Here is a 15,536-nt window from a genome sequence, read left to right on the forward strand (position 1 = left end):
TTTCAATTTGACTAGTTAGGTTTGGTAAAACAACTCATAGCCATAAACTTATTCTACTGTCATTACACATTACGATAAACTTAATAAAATACTGTGCCAAACTAAATCTAGCCATAAAATTAATAACAAGATATAATAAATTAACTACAAAGTTTCTGATATAATATGTAACATATTCTATAAATTGGTATTTACAACATCTAATAATAATATATACAAACTTAGGATAATTTTTTAAAGGTATTTGTCTTTCGAACTAGCAATGAGAAATTTTTTATTCTTGCGAATAGTTATCATAGTTCAGTGGTGATTTCATCTTGTGGTCTTAAGCCAAGTTGAAAACACTCATCTTCCAACCATAAGCTGGTGTCTGCTCCTTCAGCATTCGTTCGTAATTGCCATTGCTCAGCAGTAATAGTATTTCCATCTGAGAACGGCTCGACAAAGTCTTGCAAACTAAGCGCGGAACCAAACCCATTCGACGGCTTGAAAGTTGTCACAGACGTTTGAATAGCTTTATCGTCGTAAGAAGGCGATTGTAAAAAGTTTATTAATTGTGCTACCTGCGGTTGACTTTCATTACTTATATGTTTATAACGCGTTATTAACTTTTCGGCCCACTGATTCAACTTCTTCCAATCATTGGGAACATTAACAATTGTTTCCACAGGCCTATTCAATAAATATAATAATTTAGCCAAATCTCTCACCACTGGCCAGTATGTTAAAGCCGCAGTAGTATCACCATTAGCATGTACTTCTCGTATTTGCCGTCGGATATCGTTCAAAATTGCCAGCAAGCAATAACTTTGTGGTCGTAGTCGATCTAACTCTTTTAAAAATTCCGCTCTTTGGGAGTTAATTTTCTTCTGAGGACGTTTACGGTATTTTGCAATAAGTATACCTGCAGTTATAATAATGATGCAGACAACTCCTCCTGCACAAGCGCCTATTACTACAGCTAAACCCGCACCAGATAATCCACCTGGTCCTGTTTTCAGACACACTTTGCCCATATAGTCTGGAAGAGCAGACCAGGAAGCTGATCTGCCAGAAGGACAATCATCGACGCAGGCCCGACTTCCTTCCACTATCAATACTGGACATTTGATGCATCCTGTAGGACCACATCTTAGACATTGAGAGTCAGCACCACAGCCTAAATAATTAAATAAATACATTAATATTCTGATAATGCAATAATTATATATATATATATATATATATTATAAAAATGTGAATATGAACACACTACACTGATGAGATATAAGTAGTGTTCATACAAAATTCTACATGTATATTCATAGATATATATGTACCCTCAACTGTAAATGTTTATGTATAAACTACACTTTCTGAGGGTTTAATAGATCAGAAATCTTTTAAAATCTAAGAAAACGTAGTAAAAGTCCTTGGTGTTAAAATAAAATTTCGTAGAAATTGAAGAATAAATTACAAATAAGAATAATATAAGATTGTGACTGTTATGAGAATTACAGAAATCGTCGCAGAATGAAACTATTCTGAATTCTAGAAAATTTTAATAAAATTATAGGACAATTAAAAATATACAGCAATACTCGAGCAATTCATCATATAAATGAACTAATTTACGATAGTGTTTCCGCCTGTACATTGCAAGTCAACTAATTGAATAATAGTGTTAGGTCATGGGGTTAGCATTTTCAATTATACCTTCCGTCGCAATAAAAACTGAATCGAAAGGAATGATATTTTAAATGTATACTCATTAATTACATTAATGAACCAAAAGGGATTCAATCAAAGATCGGAGTATTTTGAGATGCCTAAGTAATTCTGAAGATTGAATTTGCACAACTCTGGCCAAGACAAATACAAAATCACATTGTCTGCGAACTCTAAATTTATATTATATTATGTTTCTGTCCGGGTGGTTTTTAAGTACAGTATACTTGAAATATTTTTTTTAGAGTGAATAGGTGCATAATCAGGGTCGCTGCAAAACCTTAAAAGGTTTTTACACGGGCTCTGTCGTAATATTTACATTTTTGTACCACTGACTTCCTCAAAAACATTTTATTTAAAATCCAGATATTTATCAAAATATCTGAAATTTCTACAAACCAAAGATTTTAACTTTACATTATTAATTGCTTTACATATTTGTTTCCGAAGACAATCTCGTTGCTCATGCTTTCAATCTGACGAAGTTATTCGTTGTGAAAACGAATCATAATTTTCATTTTATTTGTATTGCCATTTTGTTTATTTACTATGTGATAACATGAAATATTTTTCTGTCAGTGATGTGAAGTTTATTTCGGCAACCCTAGCTAAAAATGTTTCCTTTCGAGGGAGTTCAGTGCCAGACCCATGGATTATGTTATCTGGCGCGTGACACGTGTTACGTGCCTACAAGTGACATTGAAGGGTGGCCAACAGGGCGGCATTTCGAACTTCAAAATAGTCTTGAAGACGATGGCCAAGATAAAGAAGATTGACCATATAAATTGGCCACAATTATAAATTATAAATTGGTAATCTTGGCCACATTTACAAAAAATATAGTATATCTCACGATAATGAACAGCTTAAGCTAAATATTTTGATTATTAAAAGAATACCAAAAATTAAAATAATAGTGAGTTATTTATAGTAGCAGATATTTTTATAACGTGATAAGAAACATTAGTTTAGAACCTCCTACATGTTATATGAATATTTTATAAGATGTTATATATTAATTTTCATAATGACGTTATAAAACTACCATCTTCATTTTCAGTATTCATCTACCTTCATTCTCAGTTTATGCTTCGATTTTACTTTTCTAGTATTTTCAAAAAAAACGGACATGTTACAATTTTTGCTGTAATTGTATATAAAATATACAAATATAAAATATACAAATTTTTGAATACAAACCGTTGCACCAGTGTTTATATATTGTGATTATTGGTGCCACTTACTGCAATTTGTGTTACTTTGTCCGAGATCCCCAATGTTGAAAAGTAACTTATTAGAAAAGTATGAAACCATAAAATCTCTGATCGTTTTACAAATTCGAAAATGTTATTACACGTATCTTATTTTTCTACTACAAAGAGTTTATGGCCAACTTGTGTTTGAATTTTATTCATTTTTTCACAATTTAAAAAAAATATTTTTTTGTTTAATTTTTAATATTTTTTTTGCTGAAATCAAATTTTAATTTCTTTAATTATTTTGTTCGTTTAAAGTTTATTTTTGACACGTGTAGTTATGTCAATTTGCCTTAAAGCTCGATGCCTATACACCTCTAGTTTCCCTTTAATTACTGTGTTATACCATTTTTTTGGACGCAAAGTAATGCGGCACTGATGACCGTGGGTTTATGTACCTATCTGCAGGATTGATAAGGGAGCAATAAATATATGTTAGAGGGGTACATTTACTTTGAACATCATTGGCGTTACATAGAGTCTAAATCATTCAATGCAAAAATAAATTAAGAAGGAATAGTTTAATAATGCATATTTAAAATATTCATTATGCAATAATAAAATTGTAACTTGACTATCATAGCCTAAATACAAATATTTTTTATAGTTTTAAAATTTAACGTATAAGCATTTGGTTAGTCCATGAGTCAAATTGAAGCAAATTCAAATTGTAGGGGAGACTGGGTACGGTTGTGTCAGGCTACGGTACTGAAAGTCGTCATAACAGCTAAACTATGCTGATTTTGAGAAATGGTCAAAGGGGAGGAGAAAGATGTAGTATGTTTGTTTGAACAAGTTTTCATTATTGCTTTCAGTCGGCGCCCTGCAATAACAGGATCTGTAGACCGCATTGCTTTTAACGAGTCAAAACTAAGCTTTTAAAAGCTTCGAACGGAATTCCGTTCGATTTTTTTTAATAATAACTGATTCTTATATACAGACAGATTACTTAGTTTGTTATTTTGCTATAAGTTGAACAATAGTAATTATTTACTAGCAATTACTTTTTGTGCAGATAATTGAGCTCGATCATAACGACGATTTGTCTGCCAAAGTATGCGTTGGATCCGGTTGTGACAAACTTTGTGGGTACGGTTGTGACATGTATTTCTTGTCCTTTTCGGGTTTAGATTAAACAGATATTCTTGCTGATGAAAAAAAAGTGGCACAACCGGAGTCTACCCTGACGGGATTTGATAGACAAACAAAAGATTATTTATGATGAAGAATATATAAATGGCTCTATAATTTTCTAAATTTATCTGAAAATGAACTGTATTATTATAACTGAATTATAATATTGGTTGTGAGTGATTTTAAGTTTGTGTAACACTGATACCTTACAGTATTCGATACAGATAGCTCGAAATTCGAAACATTATGGTGATACTGAATCTGAATAAACAATTATATTTCATAGTTAAAAAAATATAATATATTTATTATATAGCAAAGGATCAGTTGAAATATAAAATTGTTTCTTCTACTACTATATCCCTTACACGCCCATTTCTTCATATCTTCTATTTTTTAATTCTTACATTAGTATAATATAGAATAAAGAAAACAATTTAGAAGTATAAAGAGAATACTTTTTAAATGAGTAAAATATTATCATTGTGTTTTGGAAAATAAAAGAAATAATTTTGTACATTTTAAAATATGTACTCTCATAATAAAACATACATGGAAATGTGCAGAAATAATCAAGTTTCCTGCCCGACCGCCGGATGTGTATATGCGCGTCTCTGAAAGGAAACGCTCGGGGTTGTAAAAAAAGTTAGTTATTCGAGGGTTCGTCACATACGATGCTGTATATAAATCACAAGGCCGTAAAAGCATTACGCGAAAAGTAATACCTCATAACTTCGTCGAATACTTTTTCAAAACATATTTTCTGTAGAAATATGACTTCAGAAAAGTTTGTACGTGCGTCATTTAGATACAACATCATTAGGAATTTCAAAATGTCAAATACTAACGAGCCTAGTTTACGATGATATAATAATATTCTGGTATATTTTATATTCATATAAAATATTATAAATTTATTTGAACTAATTCTGTATTTTTTGTATTAATTCCACGATTCGTGACATTAAAATAAACGTAAAAATAAATAGTAAAAATCTAATATCTTAAACTTAGTATTAAATAACATTTGTTTAGTTATGTTATATTATTTCGAATCAGAAGTTTCAGGTTTGATACCTGCCTCAGACATCCTGATATCATGCAGTAATGACATCAGTTTTCACTTGGATATTTAGAAAGCAACATGTATTCACGTGAAATAGTCCTTACTGGCATTGATCTATCGATAAAAAATGTATTACAGAAATCGTAATAATAAAATTTATCATATAGAGATAGTAACCGTTTGGGTTGCCATTTAAAAAGGTCAAGCATAACAGCTTATATAACTGAAAACAGAAAGTTGTGATTGCTGTTAAAAATATATAATGAAAAAATTGTTTGCTTGTTCAAGTTGATACGTGTTTGATGTAGCTTACTTTAATAATTACATTTATTTCAAATTTTCAAGTATCACCGTTTTCTTATATAGAAATCTAAATTCCTAGACTATTTAAGCGAAATAGCAAAGACGGGTTAATTATTAAAATATATCATTTTAATTATTTTAGAGTATCCAAGGATTTTAGAATTTCCGTCTACCGAGACACGATTTCCATTTAACAATAAATGGCCAATGTTTTTCGGTTACTTAATAAATGATATTATTTCATAAAATATAAGCAGAATGTAAACTAAAAATATCGAGGTGTTTACCAATATCAATTTATCCATAATATTAGCGGACATTAGAAACTTCTAACTTTTAGATAGAGACATAATATTTATTCATTAATAACTACTAATTCAATTAAACAGTTAAACACTTTAGAGTGTAACCTGCTCATTAAATTATTTATTAACTAATCTTCACCATATAATTATTATTTACTTTACTCATTAGCGTTCAAGTATCTAAAAACTTGCATAATAGTTTGTTTCACATATTCCTACCAGAGCAAAGCAAGTTTATATCTACTTATAAGAATTACTGATGTGCTTACTTTATCTTCTAATTACATACATTGTATTTGACGAATATTAGAATTTACTATACAAAAGCATATTTTTAAAACTTACATGATCAACAATATATAAGCTTTCAAAATATATATTTATAATATAATTTTTAAAGCTTCATTTAAGTTAATTTTAAATAATGTGATAATATTAAGTAATGTGATAAATATTTTTTAATTATTATTTATTAATATAAATATTGCCAGAGCGATGCGTTGTTTATAACATATCAGCTTGACTATAATAAAACAATACAATTCTTTCCATAGTTGAGTTGATTTATAAAATGATGTGTGAATTGATAGTTGAATAATATGAAATTTCAGAAGAGAAATATAACAATAGATTGTAAGATCTATATCAAATTGTATTTTTTTTTATTTCGTAATCTAAAACATATAGTTTTCAAATTTAATGAAGCAATATGTTAAGAACAATGAATCAGTTGCCTGCTAATCGTTCTTATAATTAGTAATAAGTAGTCCACAATACACATAATAGAAAATGTAATAGTTGTGATTGCTGTAAATTGTTAATTTTGTTTTTGTCTATATAAATTATATTTTTAAAGTTCTGTTAATATTACCTATATTAAAGCATATTAATATGTGTATATATTATAAATAGTCAAAATGAAATTTATCTGTGCTGACATACAAATATTCAATTAATCCTCCATAAAAATTTGGTTTGATCTTTGTTACAAAATACATAACGAGCAAATAGAAAATAATAATTCATGGTTATAATATAACGTTTTTTTTAAAAAAAGTTTATTTGTGAGTTTAAAAATTTAAGGTTATTTTTCTATAATATCCATAGAAGGTAGGAGCCTATAAATGTAAAACAAATTAAAAAAAATCTTTTAATCGCACTTTTTATGAAGTTGATAAGATGTTTCATTTCCGATTTACATTCGTTATAAATTATGAGAACACGATGATAAACCTTATTATGTAATACTGCAGATCGTGTTAATTTCCCATGCGTTAAAAACACGCTTGCCTTGTAGACCGCTCCTTGAGGATTTCAAACGACTTTCTCTAATATTATCATAAAGAAGGCACCTGTCATTAAGGCTTAACGCAAATGTAGAAGTACTTTTTGCAACAGCACATACGTGCGTAATAGGTACGCGGTTTAAATGTTATTAATAGGTTAAAGAATATATGATTTTGAAGTTATTAATAGAAGTGATTATATAAAAATTATACAACTTAGATAAAAGTCTGACGACATACAAGTTGACAACATGCACAACACTCTATGACATACTGACACACACTAACTGAACCTTTGACTGTTTCAATGTTATAAACGAAATATTTTTTTCTTCTTTTTGTTTAACTGCGATCAGAACTTAGGGGTTTTTTATGAGGTTTTTTCGTTTTTTTTAAAGATGGCAAACCAAACAGTTGTCCCATCTCTATGTGATGATTTTTATTAATACAATGATTGTAATAGTTTTGAATTTTCATGGTAAGGACTATTTTCACTTGGAAAGAAATTACTAACTATATTTCTCGCAATATGTGAAACGCGGGTATTGAACCTTGGATGATCTCTGTTTCAAATTTACCCTTTACCTACGGGCGAATCCACGAAATATCAAATATAAAAAGTTCACATTTTCTTTTCAATTCTGCAATATTTTGAAAAATCCTCTTGTTCTCTTGAATATAATTCGAGTTGAGTATTACATTTCAGATTTCGATTGTATCATCGATCGGACAAAGCTTCACAAAATTGCGAAGCAAATTTTATGTATACATAGGATTAACATAATACAAAATTGATGCTATCGTTTAAATATGCGCTAGAAATAAACGATTAAACATGTATTTCACATTGCCATTTTCATTTAAAATACTGTGAATCAGTATTATTATCAAAAACAGATAAAATTTACATGGAAATTAGCATATAGGTTTTATCGATATTCGAATAAAATTCCATCTGAAATGAAATGCTATTTCAAATACGTCATGATTACATGATTTTATTTTTTGTGATTTGAATTCATCTGATTTCTTTATTAACTTCTCGCAAAATGAGTTATTGCAATCGCAATAATATGGGAAATATACGCATCAATATATGAGCATTTTCCAAGTTCTTTTCTAATATTTTTTAATAAAGTTCACGTTATGTATATCAGCATGTAGAGACTTATTATAACATTCACTCCAGACGAACGATATTAGTAATACTTTTTTTGTTAAAAAAAAATTGGTATGAAATGTAATAAAATGTTTTTACAAAAAATATTTTGTTCATTATTTTTTTATTCTTGTATCTGTGTTTATATAGCAGCGAGTAACCCATTTTGCCTTAAAGCATAATACCATACACTGCCAGTTTTAGTTCTGCTTAAAATATAAATGTACAAATGTAAAGTGAGTTTTTAATTTAATGAAATATTAGAGTTGAAATATTTTATCAGAAGATCAGAATTTTTTAAAATATATATAAACCATATAATAATAAATAATGGGTGGTACAGCCCTAGGGCAGGTCCATGAACTCCAACTTGATTCAGGAAAGAATAGTGTGATAGATTTCCCATTGCAATGTCACACTGCAGTGCCCGAAAGGGGCTTTTTCAATTGGAAACATAATTTTGATCTATGTTTTTAAGTGAAAATGGGCATACCTGCTGATTTCAAATATATTACATTTTCTGTAAAATTCATTTTAATATTCATATCTACACATTGCTTTTCTATTAGTTTCATTACAAAGTTTTTTATAGCAATAGCATTTTTAAATAGGATTTAGGTCACATATACAAATTCTACCATTATTTCTCTATAAATCAAGATTGACGAAGATACATAAAATTATTTGCCTGAGTTGATTGTTTAGAAATTAGAATACCAGTTACTCGGAAAACAATGTCTTAACAATAATACTAACTGAATTTGGAGAGTATTTAGCTCGAAACAAAGGAGGTCAGAAATTTGTTTGAATGAATCTATTCTATTTTTGCAAGATAAGTATATTCCGTTTTTGCAAGAATAGTACTTGAACAAACATCTGACGGTATTTTTTTTCGTTGAGCAAATACTCATCGTATCTCAATACCATTAGATTTAATCAGTGGTAATTCACCATAATAATAAATGAAACAGAACGCTTAATTAAAACAATTTTTAATATAATATTTTCTTATAACTATTGAACTAAGCGCAATATTACAGCATCGATATCAAATGAGTGTAATCAATAATTATAATGAGTTATTATAATAAAGTCATTATGATCACAATAGGTTTTCTTATTTGCCTCCATTCATAAGCATTATTATTATCATTGCTATAAACAAAAATTTTAACGAAGATCGTTTATTCTAGTATTTACTTGTGTCAATTCATCTAGTCAATCAATAACCATAATCAGAGAATTTCCTTCTGTTAAATTTTATTCAAGATACAATTGTGAGATTTTTACAAGTTTTGAATTGAAAGCAAACAAAATAAATAACGTCAAGACGATTCTACTTTTTATGATATAGAAGTTTCATTATCGGTTTATCGCTTAGGTTAACCTCTATCTAAACATTTAAACAGAATATTCCCTTCCCTATTGTAGATGTTTTTGCACTTGTAACGGCTAGCGCTTGTGATCTTATTACCATTTCAATGCAACTTTGTACGCAAAGCACAGTTATATAAAATACTTGTATTTTTATTTTCATAGCAAAAAACTTATAGCGATACAATAGTGAGAATGTCGATGACTGGTGGAAAAGATTTATGTGAAACATATGGGCAAATAATATTGAAATAACTCAACAAATCTAAACAAACTCTACGTATTTTTCAATAATACTGATATTTTTAATTCCTTCTAGTTTCAAATAATAATGTCATTAAAATCACGAATAAAAATAATTATCCAATCGTAATCGTTCTACACGAAACTGGTTCAAAATTCAAGGTATTCTCAAAAACAAAATCAGATAGGGTAGGGCAGAGCACAAAGGTCAAATGTGATTTTAAGCAAAGATGTTGTGAAAACCAACCAAACAATTATCTGACTATGTTCAGTAAAGCTTCCAGCTAACGCATAGTAAGTTTGTCACCTAGCACTTTTCACCTCATAGGGCAGGTACAAGGGGACTGCCAGAAGGGCCAAAAGAACCAGAATTGTATTTTTTTTTTCACAAAGGTTTTATAGTATAAAATCTAACTAATTCAATTGCAAGTTAATTATTAACTTGAACAATAAAATAAAAAATTATAATCTAAATATGTATGTATTTTTGAGCATAATTAACAAAATATTTTATCAACTCTTGCTACTTCATAAATCTTGCACACATCTTATAAAATAACGCATACTTTAAAATTATACAAGGTATCGTAAACTAAACAACCGTGCTTGAAAACAAAAAGACTTATTACGAAAAAAATACTTTTTTTTTAAATTTTGACAACGTGACCATTTATTTCGTGATAATGAAGTTTTGCAATGGCTAAAAACTTCTGACTTACTTGTTTTTGAGATAATGGTGGTGAACCTTTTTATTCGTGCACCTTCAAGCACAGCTCTACCCTATTGAAGATTTTTCTGATACTTGTGTATTTCATGCCACAGCAATAAATTTGCAATCATATATAATGAATTATGTCGCCATTTAGTTCTCTACTCTGAACTATTCCTATATTTGGTTTTGTTTTTATTTTTTTCAGTTCGAATATAAATTACAAGCTTAAATGTAAACAAATAAACGCATAATCATATAGATATTGAAAACATATCTCAGCCTCAAAAAATACTCACACATAACCATTAATTATCAATTGCTATCGTAACGAGTGTACTAATTGATACATATAATTAATAAAGCTCGATATCTCGTCCACTCACATAAAAATCTTCATAAAGTAGACCATTCCAGCATGCATAGTTCTAATTCATTTTATCATTTCCAATTATTTCCAATTGAATTAATTCGTGTTGCCCGTTTTATCTAGTACACAATTGTGATATTTATGTATCAGGTCAGTCATGTCTGTTGTATTATTATCAATGTTGGCTGATTTTGATTTATCTATTTCATGTAGGGAAAGCAGGGATAATGCAGCAATTTGCTCACCAATAACTGCTAATGGATTTAGATATATGTCACTATAGTTACTGGCTATTATTATAATTCAAAAACCTATTTAACAATATGATCTTATATATCATAATGTTTATCATCTTCCTGAAGATTAATGCTCAAAGATACTGGGTAAATAGAATCTGGCCTTTTCTTGCAATAAAAAATAAAACTACCAAGTTATTTATTGTTGAATCGTATTAAAACACATAGATAATCTCGAACTGCAGTGATCAAGAACTTATCTGTGAACGTGATCTTGTTTAAATAATTGATAATATTATTGATATATAAACTAATTAATATCATAATTCGTTATATTATAAGTATAAACTGGAGCAAGATCAAAATAAATGAAGAATGTACTTGATATGGTCGTGAAAAAAAAAGAAACTAAATAAACTAGAATCTGGATTAGAAAAATGGTGCATGCACAACGTCATCGAAGGAAATGACGAATTTTTGTTCGTTATTTTTTAGGTTTTCAATAAAAAAACGATTTACTATTTCTCTTCCAATTTGTCATCGGTATTGCCCCTACCTTGCCTACAGACGCTAAAATTTTCAATACAACGATCCAATTATCAAACTAGATTATAATGGTGATATCAAACGTTGCGGCTATTTGATTTCATGGTTCATATTGATTTTCGAATGATGCTATAGATAATAGAATGATTAATGGAACAATATTATATATTGGTAATCAACGATTTTGTGCAATTATTGAAAATGCTCGGCTAAAGTTTTGTCATTTACTAATTTTATATATTTGGGGTACTTACATTTTTAATCACTAGCTTAACAGGTATCAGTTCTATATATGTTCTGTTCAAAACCCGGACTGTCGTACCTAATAATGCTCTTAAACAATAAATTAAATATCTGACTGTTTGTATGCATGTTATTTGACTACATAGATAACAAGGTCTATAATTCGTAGAAGCTGATCAATTATATCCATTAATTTTTTTTTTCGAAACCCCTAATATATTACTCAACTAGCCCTATAACTTTAAGCGCTGAAAATGTCAAAAATAAGAATATTTAATTTTATAAATAATTTCGAAGCAAAAATTAACTTTGCGTGTAAAACATGAAAAATAAATATAAATTTTTAGCCATGACTAACAGAATTGATTTTTGATTTTGAATTATTTTTAATTATTTAAAGGCATCTATAATTCATAAAACTAATTTTATATAAACCATTTGATATAATCCAAATTTATTAAACACAATAAAGAAGTGAAAACATTTACTTTGAATTTTTGGTAGTTCGTATAATTTACGTCATAAACGCATTACCCTAAATAGATCAGATAAAAAATGTATCAAGCGCTATTTTACAGTCACTATATATTTTTCAATGTATACAATGTTTTATGATATCATTTTAAATTACTACACAATTTAAAATTAATATTAATTGAGCACATGTAGTCTGTGCGATATTTTATTAAATAACAAGTCATCATCCAGGAAATGTAACAAAAGCGTTATCAGAGCTTTCCTACACAGCGCTGCAAGCATTTTTTCATTAATTAAATTGCTCTGTATACAGGACACAATTTCCTATTTGCAATAAGTATTATGAAAATTCAGTTTCAGTTATCACACACACACACAAATATTATATATATATATATATATATATATATATACAGTGATGTTGTGCTAAATTTTTTTTTTGTTGGAACGCTAAAATTTAAAAACCGGTTCATAAATCGGTTCAAAAACCGGTTCTCATGTTTGTTCCGGTTCCGTTCGAAAAAGAAAGAAACAAAAATTATTACAAAACCCATTTTGTGCACATATATGTATGTTCATTACAATAATAAGAACATTAAATAAAAAGTAGTTAAATTTTAATTTATAAAATTCACTTATTAAATTTTCTGTATGTAGCGATTTTTTTAAATTTTCTTTTGCCGGAACGCGTTCCGGCCCAAAAATGATTTGCCGGAACGACGTTCCGGCGCGTTCCGGCTCGACAACACCACTGTATATATATCATACAAATAAAACCAAAAATGATTATTTAAAACATTTTCTTTCTTCGCAATGTTCAGTCTTCAGATTTTTATCAAATACATACTCTATATTGGAAAATAACAAAAACGTGAATTTGTCTACATGTTATAACAAAAACTTAGCAATAATAACAAGCAAAATCTAAATTAATTCTTTTGGTACAGAACAGACCAAAATGATGAAAAAAAATTAATACTGATTGAATGCTGATACTTGTGACATACTGACTTCTTCATTACTACTTTCTCTAATAACTTTTTTATAATTTTTTTTTTCTTAAGTATATTTCATTTTAGACTTGGTATTGTAAATGTCGTGCTATAGTATATATCGTGGAAAATATATTTATTTCACTAAATAAATTTTTAATAAATGAACATCCAATAAACTATATATCAAACAAGATGCAACTTACATTAAATACCTAATTCAAATCTGAATTCATTATTGAATTCCATATATTTTAATTTGTCGACAAACATTATTGGAATTATTGAAGTTCATTTAAAAAATATGCAAGTCATATCCAATTACATCTACATGAAACCGTTGCTTAATTTAATTTTAGTAATTAAGTTTCAAACACATTTTTCAGCTTATACATTATTTATAATGTGCAAGTGCTTCAGTAGTTATGTGGCTAAAAAATGTCTTTTTTTTTCAAAATGTAATTAAAAATAATATGATGTACTTTTCGTAACTTCCAAAATCCAAACAACTTCTATTTTCTGTTGTTTTTATATCTTACTAACGGAAAGTTAATAAAATGTGGTCATCAATGGACCACATTGATGACCATTTTCATTTTTTATCATAAGATTACATAATATAATAATAAAGTGATAATTTAATATTATTTATCATAATTACTAGATACCATCGTTATATATATTTAGATACTGAACTGAAATTGCCTTCAAATTTACCTCTACATATATTCATTTTTAAATTTTAAATCATTTTTAATCGTTCGTAAAAGCTTTGTTTCGCCCTCAGAACGCGGAAGACGATTCTGTTAAAGGACGCTATTTGATTCGAGCAATTTGCGTTCACATCGCAAGAGAAGAGATTTCTTTGTGGCAGACGCGGTCCGACGGTCATCAAATTGTCCAATCTTTGTAACAAAAGTTTAGCGGCTAATTCACCATACAGTCGTATCCGGTTAAAATACACTCAAAAGTTTCGCTTCTCGAAGATTTTTTGCAAATATCAAACTGTTCGTAGTAAAAGGAAATTGCAATTTTTTATCATTAAATTTTCAGATAAATAGTTATTGGCACAATGTTTTATATAGTTCTTTGGTGTTTATTTACTCAATAATTTGTACGCACAATCAGAAGAAACCATGTAATTAGTTGTGCTAAGGAATAGAATTGAATACCAAGTACAGCAAAGAGATATGTACAAAAAAGTTATGTAATTGTGTGTGATTTTTATTATGATAATTGTTATTGGATAGAAATCAGAATTTATGGATTCTATAAGCTGTTGTGATGAAATACTTAACTATTTTATAGATGGCAACCCATGCAGTTGTCCCATCTTTATCTAATGAATTTTAATTATTGCAATTCCTATAACAATGATGAATATTATTGATGCAGAAATGCCGGGTAGTAAAGATTTCTTCATTTGGGGAAACACATTGCTACTTATATTGCCCAGTGAAAACCGATGTCTTTCCTATTTGGCATCAGGACTTTTGGTTCAAATCCCGTAACTCTAACCACTATTCCACGGGAAAATCACATGTCTAAGAATATATCCAAAATCAATATTTTTGTTAATATTGCTTTTAATTTTTTAAACCTTTGACCTGTATTTTGAATGATTCAAGATCAATTAATTGTTTAACTAATTAAAATTTTAATGATCGTGGAATATATAAATTACAATAACGTGAGCCATAATACTCAACAGGAATGTTTATTTTAGCATTGTTATGTAAAATAGGTCGAGGTTAATGATATTTTAAAAGTACGGTAGTTAACAGACCAAGAAATGTTTCTGTTAAAATATATATCCCATCAAACGTGTAATAATGGCTCTTTTACTTCAAATAATAACAAAGCAAACACACACAAACAATAGGCATTTTAAATCTTTGCCAGAAACATTTATAGTTGATGTCAGGAAAAATCAGGATAGCTTATTATGATATTATTAAATAAAAAAATGATCTTTATTGTTATACAAATGCAAACTTTTTTGTTTTCAATTTTTATTTGTGTAATTATAATAAAAACTTGTTAATTATGTAGAAATTGATTGGCTACCACCAATCTTCGCTTGTAACGATTCAGAATATCCTGAAACGTTAAGAGAAGGCAAAATCAGCG

General features: G+C 28.5%; 1 protein-coding gene across 1 annotated transcript in view; it reads right to left on the reverse strand.

Moving 5' to 3' along the window:
• Positions 1-210: 210 nt before the first annotated feature.
• The window catches only part of LOC113378050, a 51,207-nt gene continuing 35,881 nt past the window's right edge, over positions 211-15,536 (reverse strand). The window contains exon 2 of the mRNA XM_026618562.1: positions 211-1,159. Coding sequence (XP_026474347.1) covers positions 294-1,159 — 866 coding nt within the window. The 3' untranslated portion in view covers positions 211-293. The remainder of the gene's footprint in view (positions 1,160-15,536) is intronic.

Source organism: Ctenocephalides felis, unplaced genomic scaffold (assembly GCF_003426905.1).
Source record: "Ctenocephalides felis isolate EL2017-DRISC unplaced genomic scaffold, ASM342690v1 CF-g0.4_SCAFFOLD_01886, whole genome shotgun sequence".
Classification (NCBI taxonomy): Eukaryota; Metazoa; Arthropoda; class Insecta; order Siphonaptera; family Pulicidae; genus Ctenocephalides; species Ctenocephalides felis.